The 18,680-nt window shown below is 48.1% G+C and overlaps 2 protein-coding genes across 2 annotated transcripts in view; both read left to right on the top strand.

Annotated features, from left to right (window-relative positions):
* PCBD2 (pterin-4 alpha-carbinolamine dehydratase 2) overlaps positions 1–7,894 on the top strand; it is a 78,961-nt gene extending 71,067 nt beyond the window's left edge. The window contains exon 5 of the mRNA XM_019421954.2: positions 7,790–7,894. The gene's annotated coding sequence lies outside the window, so the exon portion shown is untranslated. The remainder of the gene's footprint in view (positions 1–7,789) is intronic.
* Positions 1–17,497, top strand: part of CATSPER3 (cation channel sperm associated 3) — a 34,126-nt gene extending 16,629 nt beyond the window's left edge. The window contains exons 3-8 of the mRNA XM_019421950.2: positions 7,790–8,029; positions 13,500–13,682; positions 14,355–14,495; positions 14,853–14,972; positions 16,188–16,345; positions 17,314–17,497. Coding sequence (XP_019277495.2) covers positions 7,790–8,029; positions 13,500–13,682; positions 14,355–14,495; positions 14,853–14,972; positions 16,188–16,345; positions 17,314–17,419 — 948 coding nt within the window. The 3' untranslated portion in view covers positions 17,420–17,497. The remainder of the gene's footprint in view (positions 1–7,789; positions 8,030–13,499; positions 13,683–14,354; positions 14,496–14,852; positions 14,973–16,187; positions 16,346–17,313) is intronic.
* The last annotated feature ends 1,183 nt before the right edge of the window (positions 17,498–18,680 follow it).

Genomic DNA, 18,680 nt, shown 5'->3' with positions numbered 1-18,680 from the left:
CAAAATTTTAATTGCCTTAAAAAAAAAAGAAAAGTAGATTCTCAAATTCATATGGATGTGCAAAGTGCCCTGAGTAGGCAAAACAGTATTGGAAATGAAGAACAGAGTTGGAGGACTTACACTTTTGACTTTAAAACTTACTACAGAGATATCGTAGTCAAAACTGTGATACAGGCATAAGGATACATGTAGACCTATGGAATACAATTGAGATCCTAGAGATAAAACCAAATAATGTGGCTAATTGATTTTCAACAAGAGTACCAAGACCATTCATTTACGGCAAAAATAATTTCTTCATCAAATGATTCTGGGACAACTTTATATCCACATGCAATGAGTAAAGTTGGACCCCTACCTCACACCACATTCAAAAATTAACTCAAAATGGATCAACATCATAAATCTAAAAGCTAGAATTCTTAGAAGAAAACACAGGGGAAAATGGTCATGACCTTGAATTTGGCAGTGGATTCTTAGGTATGACACCAAAAACATGGGCAATAAAAGGGAAAAGTAGATAAATTAGACTTCACCAAAATTAAAAACATTTGTGAGTCTAAGGGCACTATCAAGACAGTGAAAAAGTGAAAAGACAGCCCACAGAAAGGGAAAAATAATTGCACATCATATAGCTGTTAAAAGATTAACGTGTAGACTATATAAAGAACTCCCACAACTCAACAGCAATAACAACAAAATAACCCAATTTAAAAATGCACAAAGGGGGGCACCTGGGTGGCTCAGTCAGTTGAGTGTCTGACTTGAGCTCAGGTCATGGTCTCATGGTTGGTGGGTTTGAGCCCTGCTTTGGGCTCTGTGCTGACTGCTCAGAGCCTGGAGCCTGCTTCGGATTCTGTGTCTTCCTCTCTCTCTGCCCCTCCCCTGCTCATGCTCTGTCTCTCTCTCTCTTAAAAATGAATAACCATTAAAAAAAAAAATGTACAAAGGACTTGAATAGACATTTCTCCGAAGAAGATATGCCAGTGACCAATAAACACATTAAAAGATGTTCGAAGTCAATAGTCATTAGAATGGAAAATGCAAATCAAAACAACTTCACGCCCACTGGATAGCTATTATAAAAACAAAAACTCCAAAATTGGAAATAACAAGTGTTGGTGATGTGGATGTGAAGAAATTAGAACACTTGTGCATTGCTGGTGGGAATGTAAAATCATGTAGCCACTTTAGAAAACAGTTTCTCAAAAAGTTAAACATAGAATTGCCATATGATCCAGCAATACCACCAGGTGTGTACTCAAAATAGTTGAAAACAGGGACTCAAGCAGATACTTGTACGCCAGTGCTCATAGCAGCATTGTTCACAGTAGCCAAAAGGTGGAATCAAGTCATGTGTCCATTGGCCAATGAATGGATAAAGAAAGTGTGGTGTATATGTAAAATGGAATATTATGCAGCCTTAAAAAGGAATGAAATTGTGATACATGCTACAATGTGGATAAACCTTGAACACATTATGCTAAGTGAAATAAACCATATATAAAAGAGCAAATTATATGGTTTGTACCTAGAATAAGCAAATGCATACAGACAGAAAGTAGAATGGAGTTTTCTAGGGCATAGGGGAGAGGGGATGTAAAGTTACTGCTTAATGGTTACAGAGCTTCTGCTTGGGAGAATGAAATAGTTCTGGAAATGGATAGTGTTGATGGTTGAACAATACTGTGAATGTACTTAATTCCAATGAATTGATTGTACACCTAAAAGTGGTTAAATATGATAATTTTCATGTTTTATACATATTTTACTATAATCAAAAACAAAGGTTATAAATATAACTCACACCCCCACTGAATATTATACTGTAAAATAATGAATTTTATGGTACATGAAATATTTCTCCATTTTAAAAATTAATGAGCTTACTTGTTGGAAAAAAGCAACAAAATAAAATCAAAAAGAAGGAATAAGGAGAAGAAAAAGGAAGGAAAGTAGAAAAGAAATAGTAAAGAGCAAAAATTAATGAAATGGAAAATGAACATTCAATAAAAGGTATCAACAAAGCCAAAAGTTAGATCTCAGAAAACAATTACAAAATAACTTTATTCAGGAGACAATTCAAGATAAATAGAAGCCCTGGGGCGCCTGGGTGGCGCAGTCGGTTAAGCGTCCGACTTCAGCCAGGTCACGATCTCGCGGCCCGTGAGTTCGAGCCCCGCGTCGGGCTCTGGGCTGATGGCTCGGAGCCTGGAGCCTGTTTCCGATTCTGTGTCTCCCTCTCTCTCTGCCCCTCCCCCGTTCATGCTCTGTCTCTCTCTGTCCCAAAAATAAATAAAAAACGTTGAAAAAAAATTAAAAAAAAAAAAAAAAAAAAGATAAATAGAAGCCCTGAATTATGTTAGAGTTTTAAAAGGAAAATTATAGGTGACATAGTATCAGAAATCTAATAATTGTGTGCCAAAAATTAAAAACCTAGCTGAAATTACTTTCTAGAAAAAAATTATAAAACTTTCAGTAAAAAAGGAAAAACCTGAAATAGTCTTTATATATCCTTATATGTTTTCAGTGCTATAAAGCACTGAATTCATAGTTAAAACTTTCTGTCCCCAAAACCTACAAACTCACCTGGACTAGATGGTTTTATATTCATGGAGGAGACAATTCCAAACACAGAAAATGCTTGTTTTGATTAGATAAATGAGTACATCTGCCCTGCCCACAGACAATTCATTTTGTGAATTTCATTTCTGCAGGATACTTAGTGCCCAAACTAGACAAGGACAGTATGAGAAAGACAAATAACATCCAATTACATGAACATGGACACAAAAATCCCAAACAGAACATTGAGAAACTGAATCAAAATGTATGAAAAAGATTGTATATCGTTGTCAAGTTGGTTTTTTTTTTTTTTTTTAGGAAGGCAAGTATTAGAAGAATTTACACATTTTATTAACCAGCTTAAAATATTAAAGGAGAAAAAAAGACACCATGAAATCATTTTGAGAGATGCAGAAAAAAAATTTGATAATGAATATCCTTTAGGATAAAAATTTAGCAAACTAGGGATAGAAAGGAATTATTAAATTTTTTTTTACATTTATTTATTTTTGAGAGAGAGAGAGACAGAGTGTGAGTGGGGTGGTGGGGTGGTGGTGGTGCAGAGACAGAGGGAGACACAGAATCCAAAGCAGGCTCCAGGCTCTGAGCTGTCAGCACAGAGCCTGGTGTGGGGCTTGAACCCACAAACCATGAAATCATGACCTGAGTCAAAGTCAGACACTCAACTGACTGAGCCACCCAGGTGTCCCGTGAAAGGACTTATTTTTAAACTGATTATGTAAAACTTACATCAAAATGCACACTCAGTGATGAAACTTTAGCAGTATTCTCTTTCAAGGTGTTAAAAATGTGTCATTTCTGCATAGAAACCCCAAAATAATCTGAAAAAAATTGTTTTGTGAAAAAATTGTTGATAAAGTTAATACTACTTAATAAAGTTAATAATTTTGTTTATTTGAGAGATAGAGTGCATGTGCCCACTTGAGCAGGCAAGGTGCGGAGTCAGAGAATCTTAAGCCGGGTCCAGGCTCAGTGCAAACCCTGATGTGGGGCTTGATCCCACGACCCTGGGATCACAACCTAAGCCAAAATCAAGAGTCAGGACACTCAACTGACTAAGCCACCCAGGTGCTCCAAAGTTAATTATAAAGTCTAACAAGTTTGTTGGATATATGACCAATAAATACAATCAAATACATTGAATGTATCAGCTATAAAATAGCACTTCTAATAAGAAAATGTGAAAAATACTAGAGGCAAATCTAATAAAAGACTTTTGTGATCTTTAAGGCGAAAACAATTCAAATATATAAAGGTAGTTAAAGAAGACAAAGAGGGGCGCCTGGGTGGCTCAGTTGGTTGAGCGTCTGATTTCAGCTCAGGTCATGATCTCACAGTTCATGAGTTCGGGCCACATCGGGCTCTGTGCTGACAGCTCAGAGCCTGGAGCCTGCTTCTGATTCTGTGTTCCCCTCTCTCTCTGTCCCTCCCCCACTCATGCTGTGTCTCTCTGCTTCTCAAAAATAAAGAAAACTAATAAAAAACATTAAAAAAAAAAAAAGACAGAAATGGAAGGATCTATTAGACCATGGATAGAAAGGCTCAATTTCTTAGAGATGCATTCTCCCCAGAGAAATCCAGAAGGCAGGGTTTTATTACGGGTTGCCAAAAGCTGATGCTAAAATTTAAAGAAAAGAATGCAAGACAAAAAGCAAATGAACAAGATGGTTTTGACAGTTAAAAGGAGGGAGAAGGCCTGACTTACCAGGTAACAGGACTTTCTGGAGAGCTTTAGTAATGAATGCAGGGTAATGAAGCAGGAGCAGAGACCAGCACAGCAGGGTAGAGTGCTTGGAACCAGACTCTGGCCCGTGTGAAGACGTACCTGTGGCACCAGGGAAGATTCTGCAGGAAACAGTCCTAGGACCATTGGTTGTACATGTGGAGAAAGCATATAACTGGATCTCTACCTCACAGCACACACAACTGGCTTAAAGACCCAACACAAGGGGTGCCTGGGTGGCTCAGTTGGTTAAGCGTCCGACTTTGGCTCAGGTCACCATCTCCGCTTAGACCCTGGAGCCTGCTTCAGATTCTACTTCTCCCTCTCACTTTGCCCCTCCCCCACTCATGCTTTGTGTCTCTCACGAAAATGAATAAATGTCAAAAAAAATTTTTTTAATAAAAAAAGACCCAGGAAAAGTGATACTTTAAAATGTTTAGAAGAGAGTATACTTACAGGATCTCAGGAGGGAAAGTTTTCACAAAATGCAAAATATATAAATCATGAAAAAACAGCTTTGATTAATTTGATTCCATTAAGATTTTAAACTTGTGTTCATCAAAGGATCATTGAAAAGGTGAAAACATACGTCAGCGTAGGAGAAGATATTTGTGACACATAGTACAGATTCAGAATACGTGAAAATTTGATTGTCTTGCAAGCCAGTAAGAAAAAGAACAATCCAGCAGAGAATTTGGCACAAGATAAGAAATAGGCAGCTTACAATTTAAACATATAAAAAGATGTCCAACTTCACTAATGATTAGAGAAATGACAAGCAGAATAAAAAAATCAGATACCACTGCATATTCATCAGACTGACAGAAATGAAGAAGTTCAACAGTACAAAGTGTTGGTGAACACGTGAAGCGATAGGAACATTGCTGATATTAAGGTATATCGGTACAGTAGCTTCAGAAAACACTTCTCTATTCGACGAAGTGGAAGATGCTGACGTCCGGCACTGACTAATTCTACTCGTAGATATTAGTAGATATCGTAGATATTACTGGGAGAAGCTTTACACATGGGTATGATAAAACGTACAAGTATTACTCTACCTTTTTGTACCAGTATGCTGCTTGCAATAGTAAAAATTACCACCAAGCCAAATATCACCCAGTGGGTTCTTGGATAAATAAATTACAGTATTTTCCTAAGTGGTATTGCTACATAGTAGTAAAACTGTAAACTAGGTTTAGGAATGCAACAGAGACGAATCTCATAGATTTTAAATGAAAAAAAAAAAAAAAAGAAAAACAAATTGCCAAAGAATACTTCAGTGGCTATGCTATTTGTGTAATATATGAAAAAATGCAGAAGGATGCCATGTACTTTTAGGGATATATATGTGGTAAGAGTATAAAATACAGGAGTTCCGGATTTATGGTCGGATTACCTTCATGGGAGGGAAGTGGACTGGGTCATTGAGGGCTGGACAGGAGACTGCCTGCATGGTAATAATGTTTTATTTCTTAAGCTGGGTGGTAATATATGGTTGTTCATTCTGTTATTTTTTTTTACATCATCTTGTGTATCTTAAATATTACATAGTAGTTAAGAAATAAAAATGTATGTAAATGGTTGCCAAGTAGGGGCCACAAACATAAGTATACAGGACAAATAAAACACCAGCTGCCTTATTGTTACCCAAATGGATAGTTGTGGCTTGAATTACCCTTTCCAGTGGCAGCATCTGACAGATATTTAAAAGGTGATAAATCTTAAAAACCTTCCTTTTTTTTTTTTAACGTTTATTTAATTTTGAGAGAGAGAGAAGAGAGAGAAAGAGGCAGAGAGAGAGACACACACAGAATCCGAAGCAGGCTCCAGGCTCTGAGCTGTCAGCACAGAGCCCAGCGTGGGGCTGGAACCCACGAACTGTGAGATCATGACCTGAGCCGAAGTCAGATGCTCAACTGACTGAGCCATCCAGGCGCCCCTCAAAAACCTTTCTATTTCCCTCCAGAAACTCTCTCTAGTCCACTTCAGTTCACCCGAAACTCATCTCAGGAAAGGCATCCCCGCTGACCCAGTTGCTCTGTCTGCAACACTAGAGTCTTCTCTGCCTTCTGCCTTCCTGTGCACCCCGGGCTCCAGCAGTGAGTCCTGAGATGGCAGCGTACATAATACTTCCTCCTTGTGCCTCTTCTCTTCGACGCCACACCATCCCCCGATCCAGTCCAGTCTAACCTCACCTCTTGCTGGCTGACTGTGGGAAGTAATTCTCCTGCTATCTGTCACCTCCTCCCAAAGTCGCCTTCCAGTCCTTATTCTTGCCAGCTCCCCACCGGTCTCTTTTCCATCTAGATCTCATAAAAATGTAAATCAGTTCATATCACTCCCTTGCTCAAAATCCTCCAAGGTGGAGGTTAAAATCAAGGCCCTTACCAGGCCTACAAGGCCCTCCCTACATGGCCTGCCTCCCCTTTCTGTTCTAGCCATGCTGACTCTGCTGTTCTTTGAACAAACCCTTTCTCGGCGTAAGACCCCTGTACTTAACATCTGGGAACTTTGTCCCAGTTTTTATGATGGCTCCATTTCAAGGCCTCCAGTCACCACCACCTTTTCTAACACAGCTGCCATGACTGTGTCAGCTCCCTGACATGACCAGTCCCTCTATCCCCTTTGGCTCTTTCCTTTTCTCCTATTTGTTCCTTTCTGGTGTTACACTGTCTATGTATTTGTTTGAGCGTTCATTTCTGTCTCCCCTACCAGATCATAAGCTTCATGGGGCCTGGACATTTTCTGCCTTGTTCATTGTTGCATTTTCCCATGCCAAAACAGTGCTTGCTTGGCTCATGGGAGATGCTTAGTCAACAAAGCTGCTTCAGTGAATCAGTGCACCGATGATAAGGAAAAAGTTATTTGACTCAAGTTTTGTTTTTTGTTTTTTTTTTTCCTGGTAAAATCAAAGCCACTGGCGTTATAGATGCATGAGAAGACTTTGAATAAGATTATTTCATAAAGTATATAAGTGAGGAAAAAAGCTTAGTGTTCTTCAGAAATAGTTCACTTAACTGATTTTGGGATGTGTGATTAATTGATACCTATTAGTAGATATTTGAGTATTTCATCTCTGTTCCTAAAAATTTGGATATTCAGGTTGGCTAGAAAACTTGGGATCTTCTCTTTGGGAAAGCTTATGTTCAGGTCACCTGACATGTTGAGTTGCTAATACCAGGGCCTAGATGGTCATTCTGTCTGCCAGTCAGTCCGTCATTCTTAAGCACCCTGGGTCCGAACTAGCCCCAGGCTTAGGGCTGCAGGGAGGGAAGACTCAGAAAGAGGAGAATCAGGCACACTGTGTGTGCACTGTGCGCCTGGGCCTCTGCTTGGGTTTCTCTGTCACATGGGTGACTTAGGAGTACCCTCCCTCCGACAATGCACCCACTTGATTGAGTACCTCAGGCAGGGAGAGGGTGGAACTCCGGGGCTCTGTGGCTCAGCCTGACTCTCCAACCCTTGGCATCCCTGCAGGTCTCGGAGCTCATCTTTGTGTCCATCTATAGCTCTGAGTTCTGCATGAAGCTCTACGTGGACCCCATCAACTACTGGAAGGATGGCTACAACCTGCTGGATATAATCATTATCATCATTATCTTCATTCCTTACAGTCTCCGCAAATTCAAGGGCAAGCACTACCCCTACCTCAACATTGCTGACGGCATTCAGTCCCTGCGCATCCTCAAGCTTATCACCTATAGCCGTGGCATCCGGGTGAGTGACCTGGGGGGCACCTCGGCCTGGGAGTGTAGACAGCAGGGCCTATCGGCCCACCAGCCCCAGACAAAATAATAATTCTACTACCATTATCCAGTTACTGAATCCTACCGTGTGGCAGGTAGATCTTTACCAATATTATCTCATTTAATCTTAGAACAATTGAGGAAAAGTATTATTAGTTCCATTTTGCAGATGAAGAAATTGAGGCCAACAGTCACTCTGCAGTTAGATGTCACAGATGAGATTTGAAAGGTGTGTCTGACTCCAGTGGCCACCTGAACTTATCCTCTCTCCCATGCTACAAAGGGACTGACTTCTTTTTTTTTTTAAGTTTTTTTTTTTTTTTTTTAATGTTTATTTTTGTGAGACAGAGACAGAGAACAACTGGGAGAGGGGCAGAAAGAGGTGGAGGCACAGAATCAGAAGCAGGCTCCAGGCTCTGAGCTGTCAGCACAGAACCCAACATGGGGCTTGAACTCAGGAACTGTGAGATCATGACCTGATCCCCCAGGACTGACTTCTTATGGCACAGGCTACATTTGAACTACATTCCTAGGAGTCCCCAGCTTTTTGGTGGCTCTGGCCACTCACTGCTTTCCCCGTACAATGAAAAATCTGCTGCCTCTTTTTTTTAAAAAAATGTTTATTTATTTTTGAGACAGAGAGAGAGAGGGAGAGAGAGAGAGAGAGAGAGAGAGAGAGAGAGAGAATGAGAGAATGAACGGGGGAGGATCAGAGAGAGAGGGAGACACAGAATCTGAAACAGGCTCAGAGCTGTCAGCACAGAGCCCGAGGTGGGGCTTGAACTCACAGACCGAGAGATCATGACCTGAGCCGAAGTCAGATGCTTAACCAACTGAGCCACCCAGGTGCCCCAAATCTGCTGCCTCTTGAAGAGAATAATCTTACAACTTTGTTCTGGAAGCTGTAGGTGCACCACGTGCAGCTCTTTGGCTCAGAAAGCTCCAGAAAGCCGAACCAAACTGCCCTTAAGTTCGCCCTGGCTCTGTGCCCCGTATCCATGCTTCTCCAGGAGGGGGCTGCTTTGGACCCATTTGAGCAGCTAGGGTGTGTGTCGGCCTGTTCTGCTGAGACATTGCCCCCAGCCCCAGCCTGCGTGTCTGTCTAGGACCTGGGCTCTACACTCAGCAGCCCCAGGCCTAGGGGAGAAAATGAGGAGAATGTTGAAAAGATAGCCCTGCCACGGATCCACCCCCCCATTCATTCCATGCTCTCATGCAGTCACGTGCCTGTGTGCCCCTCCCAGACAGCGTAGGCCAGTCCTCCTCTCCTTCCCTTCATGGGAGGCTCCTGGAAAGAGGTATGTGTACTTCTAGTCCCCACTGCCTTACCTGTCATTTGTGCTCTGGCTTCTTCCCTCCAAAGGAACTAGCCTCTCTGAGGTTGCCAACAACTTCCTTGTCACCAAGTCTACTGGCCATTTCCACTGGCCTCCCTGTCACCCGCCTTCTCTTGGTTTTCCTCCAGCCTCTTGAGCATGACTTGACTGCTCGGATGTGTGCTTTCTTCGCCTGGCCCGCAGGTGCTGTTTTCTCAGGACTGTGTCCTGAGTGCTCTTCAGCTCCCACTCTGCATACCCTCTTTGGTGATCTATTCCACATTTCAGGGGTCTGCACCCTCCCACGCCACCCCCTGACTTTCAGACCCACGGCCTCCTGGACATCTCACGTGCTCCTCAGACTCAAACTTGTCTAAACTGGAAATCATCACTCTGCCCCACCCTCATCCCCAAAGCCTGGCTCCTCCTCCTGCATTGGGTCTTTTTGTGAAGGGTGCGCCCCACCCCCATTCAACTGCCAGGTTGTAAGTTTGAGTGTCAGCATTAACGCCTCTGTCTCAAAGTCCTCTTACAATTAACGCCTCTGTCTCAAAGTCCTCTTACATGGCCTCCTACATAGTTAGTGACCTGTCCACATCTTTTCACTCCTACAGCCATCATCTTTTCTCCATCACCACCCATCTTCATCAGGACTCCTGCCCTGGCTTCCCACACTACCAAGAGAGGAGATGCCCCTGCAGCTGGGGAGAATCTTTAAAGGGTACATCAAATCACAGTCACCTTCCTTTCAAACTGGAGAGTGGCTCCCCTTGTTTGTAGGCTAGAGATAAAGCCTATAATGTGTCCTAGAAGCGGGAGAGGGGAGTGTCAGAGGTGCTGGGTATTGGAGTCCGTGTCAGTTAGGGACGGTAGTAAGGCACATGGACAGGAAAGAAGACTGGAGGTCCTTGGGAGGTGGATGCTGGTTGATGGGCACCTCAGAGTGAAGGAACCATCAGAAAGACAGTTGGAAGTATAGTCTAGTTTGTGCAGGTGTTGGGTACCAAGGGAGCAAGGGCCTAATAATGGTGCCAAGGTCCCTGGGACTGAGGGAGTCGAGGGACAAAGAGGTCTGGGAGATGGTTGATATTCCATAGGGATCCTGAAGTCTCTGAGGATGACAGCAGGATGGTGTGGAGCCTGGAGGCAGAGATTCCAAGACATGAGGGTGAGTAGTTAGCTAGAAGGCTGGACTTTTCTAGAAGCAGGGGCTTTGCCCATGATGACAGGGTCTCTCAGGGCAAGACGGGGGATGGTCTCCTGAATCAGGCTGGTGAGGAATAGTCAGCCTTCCTCAAGAGGGTTGCTGAGGAGTAATGTCCTGTGGAGGAGAGGATTTTCAGGTGAGGTCACAAGAGAGGTCGCCATGGACTGGAGGTGGCAGAAACCTGTGGGAGGCATGTGATGAAGGAGGTGATGGCTGTGGGCTGAGGGAAAGGAAGCCTAAGGCTGCATGGGGAGGAGGGAAGCAGATAGAACAGGGGTCTGGGGGAGGGACAGTGACACAGACTGGCACCTTGTGAAGCTGAGGGAATGAGCTATTTGCTGAATGTCACGGTAGCCTGGTCAGAGGCTAAGGCCTGAAGATGCCTGAGGTTTAGGGACTGGCAGAGACAGCCCATATTTCCAGGGCAGGGATCCAGTGAAGAGAGGAGAGCCCTCCCAGCTGACCAAGGTCTGTCCCAGGACCCAGCCTGAATTGCTTGGTGACTACAGACCTTTGCTCAGCCTTTGGTTCTTGTAGACGTGAACAGAGACCCATGGACATGTAGATGGAATATTCGCAGGGACATGTGGCTCATATTTGACCTCAGGGGTTTCTGTCATTAAGCCAAACCTTGTGTCCCAAAGTTGTTCCCTGGGGACCACCAAGCCATTTGCCTGTGGCTTGCCAAGGCCTATGGGATATCGTTGGACCCCAGATCCCTAGGGGCACAGAAGTGACTCTAGATTACACAGCCTCTGTACATGGGCCAGGTGGAGCTGGAGGTGCCAAAGGGAGGGACCTGCACCTCTGTGATAATTTATATTCATTGAAGTCCAAACGAGGCTCTAACAGAGCCATAGCCTCAGAGCCCAAAGCTAGCACTCAGGCCCATCTTGGCTCCTATCCCCTGATTAATTAAAATGACACTCTCATCCACCACATGGCAGTAAACCTGTACCATGGGGAAATAGTTCCTTGTTGTTTTGCACACAGAGAGGTTCTGTTAGCTGGGCACCCGAGGGCCACATTGCCCCGTTTATCTGTGTTTTAGCCCAAGGAACAACCTGGGAGACGCTGGGGCTTCTCCTTGAAGCTCATCACTTTCCACACATCAGAGCAGTTGCACAGAAGTGCACTCTCAAGAGTGGCTGGTCCTGGGTCCCTGCCATGCCTCAAGTTCTTCTCTGTACCCTGAACGCCCCAGGGCCAGGAGGACGGCTGTGGTTCGACCCAGGGCCCGGGAGAGCTGAGCTAGGGACCAGGAATTGCTTCTCCAAAGAATGTGAGAATTCAAAACCAGGCACCTGTGGGGGTTAGGTTGTAGCTTTGAAAGCTCAAGTCTTCCTTGGGAAGGAGCTTCTAGCCTGTGGGGTTCTTTCTGGGCAGCATCTGCTGGGATTGGATTTCTCTACCCCTGGACTGCAGACCAAGTGGGACCTCCTGGGTTGTGCTTGAAGAACATCGTCAAGGCCAGCTGTCAGGATTCCCACATGTCAGGGCTTCTGGAGAGCATGGCCTCTTCTCCACTGCCGTTCTCGAGGCTGCTCGGCTTTGGCCTCAGGTAGCACTGGGCCTCAGGCTGGCCTGGGAGTGGACACCCCCCTGGAGCCCATCCTCCACCCCTTCCGTGGTGTTTCCATTCTCCCACTGTCGGCTGCCCCTTCCCTGGCCACCTGGGAGGCCTCTTCTGCACACCGCGTCGTCCCGTTGCAGCATTTGTCATGAGGGCTTGACCCCTTCGCTCATGGTAGTTCTCGGGAAGGAAGTTCTGTCTCTGTATTGCAGGGAGGGAGCCAGTTCTTTGCATCTCACCTCTTTGGGAATTAATCCCCAAACACTGACTTTCTTCCCGCAAGGAGAGGCAGCATTCCCCTCTGCAGCCAGCTGTCAAAGCAGTCCATGTGCAGGGCAGTGCCGGGGCACTCAGCTTGCCTTTCTGCTTCCCCAGTTATCCCGAAGTGCCAATGCTTCCCTGTCCTGTGGCCCAGCTCTATTCGGCACCTCCGTTCCTAGTGTTGAGCCAGTAAACGGCTTCTTGACTTGGGAAAGGGGGCTTTTGTGGTTGAAGTTGGTGGCACAAGGCACAGGGCTCGGGACTTGGTCCTAGGTCTGCTGCTGTATCGGAGCGTGATGCCGGCCAAGGCTTTTTGCTTTTTTGAGACCGTGCTTCCTCATCTTGAAATGTGATGAATGATAACACCCACCTGCATTAAAACAGTGTCTGTTGCAGCATGTAGGTAGGTGAACATGTCTTGAACTCCTACTCCTACTCCTACTCCTCCTACTACTACAAGACTCCAGGGTGTGGAGAATAAACGGTAAGGAGCCATACACTGTGCTCCCTGGAGAGGTCAACATAGTGGGAGGTCAGACAAATGCCCACTTCCTAGGGCAAGACTGAGGTCACAAGCCAGAGACCTGCCTGGGCAACAGTACTCGGGGCGAATGGGAAGCCACGTTCCTCTTAGCCTTCATCATTCCCTCTCCTAGGGTAGCTCCCCAACTCCTTCTGGGCTTGGAAGAGCGTTCAGGCCGGCCCTCAGCTGAGAAGCAGGGGCGGGACCCATTGGGATGACCACAGAGGCAGGTGGGGTTCGAGGGAAGTGGTTGGTGGTGCCGTTGCAGACACCCAGGCCCGAGGCAGCGCACACAGTCTGCCCCTGGGTGACTGAGGGTGGAGGCCAGGCATTGTTGAACCACTATTGGATTGGTCCAGCTCTCAGTCTGGGCACAGTTCCTGTTCGTTCATTCGCTCGTTCGTTCACTCATTCATTCCCCCAACCCTTTATGGAGCATCTCCTATGTGCCAGGCCTGGCACTGGATGCTGGGGACAGCTGTGGTCGGGCACCCTGGGCCTGTCCTCTGAGCTGCTCCCAGCCTGGCAGCCTGGCTTAGCCCCAGTGCCTCTGCCTTGCAGACACTCATCACCGCCGTGGGGCAGACAGCCTACACCGTGGCCTCTGTGATCATCCTACTCTTCGTCCTCATGTTCATCTTCGCCATCTTGGGCTTCTGCCTGTTTGGAGTTCCAGACAGGGGTGACCCGAATAACTGGGGGAACCTGGCTGTGGCTTTCTTTACCCTCTTCAGCTTGGCCACGGTACCGTGTTTGGGAACAGCGGTGGGGGTGGGGGCCTTGAGAAGGGAGTGGGTGTGGGTGTGTGGACAGGCTGGGCCTTCCATGGGGTCCTCCTCATGATCAGGTACTTAGCTGGGCTGGGTAAGCTGAAGGCTGGCCTTCCGGGACTAAGCAGAGGCCAGGGCCCTGGCCAGGGGTCCACTGCTCTCTCTAATCATGTGACTCCCTAAAGCATTCCCATTTGTCCCACAGGGTTATAAAACTTTCAAAGAGTTCTCAAAAGAGAACTCATTTGGATTAAGTTTACTTTAGAAATGATGCCCATGTCACATAGGCTTTCTGGGACTAGGTTGTCACAAATCCGATCAGAATCGGCCTGCAAAGCCCAAGTCTAGAAGTGTAGACTCTGGGGTCTTTCCAAAGGAGGGCCTTGCAGAGAGCCAGTGGCTGTTTTGGAAGGATGGGGTGCCTTGCGGCCCCTTGGCCAGTACTGTCTATGCCTAGTGGTGCCTTGCACTTGAGTCCCTGGCCACCATATATGGGCTGGAGTGGATGGGGGCTGGTGGGGAGAGGCTGATGTGAAGGCAGAGCCAGCTGCATTCTCAGTGGGGCTGGGGCTCCCCTAGGGTGGGTGAGAAGGAGGCCTGTCTCATTGGGCCTTGGCACTTGGCATGCCCTGCCTTGCCTGAGCAGGTCGATGGCTGGACAGACCTACAGGAACAGTTGGATAATCGGAACTTGGCTCTCAGCCGGGCATTCACCATCATCTTCATCTTGCTTGCCTCCTTCGTCTTCCTCAGCATGTTCGTGGGTGTGATGATCATCCACACTGAGGTGAGGCTGCACCTGTAAGGACTGGGGGTTGGCTCAGCTGCACCTGTAATGATTGTGGGCTCAGCTGTGGCAGGCGGAGCTGCAGGCCAAGTCTCCAGGGCCGGGGAGGAGGCGGCCAGTTGGGCCCCCTCTTCTCCCTGAGCCAGTGCATTTCCCTGCCCTGGGATGGCAGTCAGCAGGACAGGGGCTCGGAGAGTCACTGCAGCCACAGATGGCTGCTTGAGCGGGGGGCTTGGCCGTGCATGGGGTATCCTCCTGCTGAGGGACTTTAGCGGCAGTGTAAGACTAGGGAAGAAGAAAAACGGGGTGGGTATGCAGTGAGAGCTTGTATCTTACCTCCATCTTCCCCCTCTCCAGGACTCCATTAAAAAGTTTGAGCGGGAGCTGATGGCGGAGAGACATGTGACACTCATGGAGGAGAAGCAGGTGATTGTGAAGAGGCAGCAGGAAGAGGTCAGCAGGCTGATGCAGACACAGGTAGGTGATCTCCCCAGGCGGGTGGATAAAGAACTGGTCTATGGACAGTCAGGGCTGAAGCAAAGGTCACAAAGGGCCCTGGGGCCAGCTCACGTCAGACATCTCTGGTCTAAGGTAAGGCAGGTGCCTATACCCTGTATTTTCCAGAGTCAGGCTTTATTCTATTTTTGTATTTCTCTGGATCTCTTAGAGAGTTGAGTACTATAGTTATAGTTCCTCCCTTCTTCCTGGGCACAACTCCACTTCCAGGCCCTCTGCCGGGAGTGCTTTTGTTATTGAGGCCCCCTGGATGCCAGGCAGGCACCTGTGCACCCAGTGGATGAGGCCGTGGAGGTCCTGACAGGTGCTGCTCAACTCCAGTTTCCCTCCCTCCATCCCTCCCTTCCTTCCTTCCCTCTTCCCTCCCTCCCTCCCTCCCTCCCTCCCTCCCTCCCTTCCTTCCTTCCTTCCTTCCTTCCTTCCTTCCTTCCTTCCTTCCTTTTTTAATTTAGTTTTTTTTAGTTTATTTATTTTGAGAGAGAGTGTGTGTGTGAGCAGGGCACCGGCAGAGAGAGAGAGAGAGGGAGAGAGAGAGAATCCCAGGCAGGCTCTGTACTCTCAGTGCAGAGCCTGATGTGGGGCTCAAACTCACAAACTGGAAGATCATGACTTGAACTGAAGTCAGAGGCTTAATTGACTGAGCCACCCAGGTGCTCTGTTCAACTCTGTTTTTTCTAAACTGGAACCGGGATGAGCGCAATGGGCTAGAGATCTTCTGTCAAACATGATACAATGGGGAAAGCCTGGGGGAGAGCCGTCTTTTCTCAGCCTGGGCTCTCCAAACAAATCATGCCGAGCCCTGGATGCTCTGCTGGGTCTGAACCCCTGCCCTCCCTCCCCCATGCAGTCAGTGCATCCCTCCTCAGCCCCTCCTCTGAGCTGGAGACATCCGCCTGTCTTGACTGTCACCAGGTTTGTCCAGGGCAGGGTGAGACCACGCCGAGTTGCACTCGGGCTCTCACTGGTTCCTGTCTATGTCACCTGTCCTCATGTCAGTGATGGTGGCTCATGAGGCTACCTTGGTCAGGGCGGGTTGAGGCTTGGAAGGAGTGGGGGTGAACCTGTGATTAAGAAGATCAAGACTTATCCTGGGGCTAGCATCAGGATCCCCAGGTCTCTGCATCTTGGGGTATTACTTCTTCCTCTTCACTGCTCTCTTTATGCTTGCCTCTCTAGAAAAAAGGTGACTACAAAAGTTTCAGTGAGCTGGTAGAGAACTTCAAGAAGACCCTGCGGCACACTGACCCCATGGTCTTGGATGATTTTGGCACCAGTCTGCCCTTCATCGACGTCTACTTGTCCACCCTGGACAACCAGGACACTACGATCTGCAAGTCAGTCCCAGCCCCGCTGGCCCAGGGAGACCAAGCCTTTCCTAGTCCACAGGCTTCCTCGAGGGTGGGGCCCTGGCAGGTGCCCTGGGAGAGCAGGGGGGCGGTGGCTGATGTGCAGGGTGAGTGCAGGGAGGCCCTTCTTGGGAAATGCACGACTCCATGTATGCACAGGGCCTGTGTGGCTGTGGATGGGCCTGTGGCTCAGGGGCCTCTGCTCCCCTGTCCCTCCCCGGCCTGCTCTGACTGGCCCTTTAGACTCTTCAGGCCCCTCCTCACGGCCCCCTTTACAGAAGTCAGAAGAAAGAGTGCTGGTTGGCAAGGCAGGAGCTGAGGCTTGTGGCCTGGTTCCGACAGCTACCTTTCTTTATGACTCTGGGGAGGTCTCTGCCCCTTCCCCACCTGTCATACCAGAGGCTACTGGGCTGATTCTATAAAAACAGTGTGTGAAGCTTTGAGTTGGCCCGGCCCAGGGCTGTGCTCTGTGTGCATTAGCTGGAGTTATACCTGTCTGTTACTGAGCTGGAAGGAGCCCGGCATGGCACTGAGGAGCCACAGTGGGCTCTTGAGCAAGGAAGGACACAGTAGGCTGGTTTCTCGACAAAAGCATCCTGGAGGAATTCATGGACTAGAGAAACTCAAAGGAGGGGGTCAGGCAACATCCACTTTTGGCCCAAGAGCGGGCCAGGCAGTGTCTGGTCACCTCCACATGGTCACCTCACTTACAGCCAGGATTTGTTGTCCTCAGCCTGACACATGTGTTAAAATAACTTACTCTGGGGGCCACAGGCACAGCGGCAGACCCGGATTCCAGCTGTCCTGATCTGGCCTACAGCCCTTCTCTCCCTTGAACCCATACCTGCCAGCGGTGGTGAATCCATAGGTGCAGGCATGTGGTGGGCGGAGCTGGGGTGGCATGGAGAACCTCCCCCGCTGAGCTCAGGCCCCCTCTCCCCTGCCTCCACTTTCAGGCTTCAGGAGCTGTACTGTGAGATCGCACACGTGTTGAGCCTGATGCTTGAAGACTTGCCGCAGAAGAAACAGTCCCAGTCCTCTGAAAAGGCCACTGAGCAGTAGGGGGCGTGGGCACCAGGTGCCGGTGTGACCTGCAGGGCGTGACAGGCCCCCCCATTAAACACAAGCTTTCTGAACTGACGTCTCTGCAGCTCCTTTGGGTTATGGTGTTTCCCCGCTGCTGGGGTTGGGTCTACGTGGGTGACCACGAATTCTGATTGCCTGGGCTACTCCCTCCCTCAACATGATATAGCCAGGCCTGGGGAGTGGGGAGAGAGACGCTCAAGACTTGACCTTGGCCAGAGGCCACATCCAGGGGCCACAGTGGCTATCCCCTCCCTTGACCTCAGCAGCGAGGACTTATTGGGTTCCTGGGAAAGCCACCTCAGGACCCCTAGACCAGGGAGGGCCTCTGGCAGCCCCATAAGTGTGTATGGCCCCTTTGAGCTGGTGTAACACCACTGATCTTGGAACCTCTTTTTTTTTTTATTTATTTATATTAAAAAAATTTTTTTTAATGTTTATTTATTTTTGAGAGCCAGAGCAGGAGTGGGGGAGGGGTAGAGAGAGAGGGAGACACAGAATCCAAAGCAGGCTCCAGGCTCTGAGCTGTCAGCACAAAGCCCAATGTGAGGCTCAAACCGATGAACCGTGAGGTCATGACCTGAGTCGAAGTCGGATGCTCAATCGACTGAGCCACCCAGGCTCCCCTGATCTTGGAACCTCTTAAAGCTGGGCTCATCTTTGTGGGTGAGCACCAGGCAGAGCATCATCTCTGTCTGTGGACCTGCTGTCGCGGAGACCCCTCTTTGGAAGTTGACTCTGCTTTCCTCTAGGCTCACAGTGGTCGTGGTGCCCCAGCAGGTGCAGCTGTGACTGGCAGGACTGTGTTGTGTGGGCATGGAGCTCACGGTGGCCCGACCTGGGGGAGTGACCTCCCAGCAGTGCCAGGGCACCTCATATAGGGGTCAAAGGAGCAGCAGGATCAGGCGCTTTGGACTGTTTCCCCTCCTACGGTTAGTGAGGACTCTTCACTTCAAAAGGTGGCATTTTCTGTGTTATTCCTGGGCCAGATGACTAGCAGAGTTGGCAAGGACCTGTCCCTACCTTGATGCAGCCATGGTGGAATCTTCTGAAGGCACAGGGAGGGCAGGGTTGGCTAACACCCCTTGCTCCCACCTGGCCAGGCCAGAGGCCCTACAGTGTGCCACTGGCTCCCATTGCTGGGGAGGTATTCTTGAGGCCCATCCCTTCAGCAGTGCCACCTCTCACGGAGGGAGGAGTGAGCTCTGGCTGGACTGGGAGTAGGACAGCCACACCTACA

This window comes from Panthera pardus, unplaced genomic scaffold, assembly GCF_024362965.1.
Source record: "Panthera pardus isolate Hobbes unplaced genomic scaffold, ASM2436296v1 HiC_scaffold_2, whole genome shotgun sequence".
Lineage (NCBI taxonomy): Eukaryota > Metazoa > Chordata > Mammalia > Carnivora > Felidae > Panthera > Panthera pardus.
The sequence above is the reverse complement of the archived record's forward strand: the minus strand, read 5'-3'. Positions and strand labels throughout refer to the sequence as shown.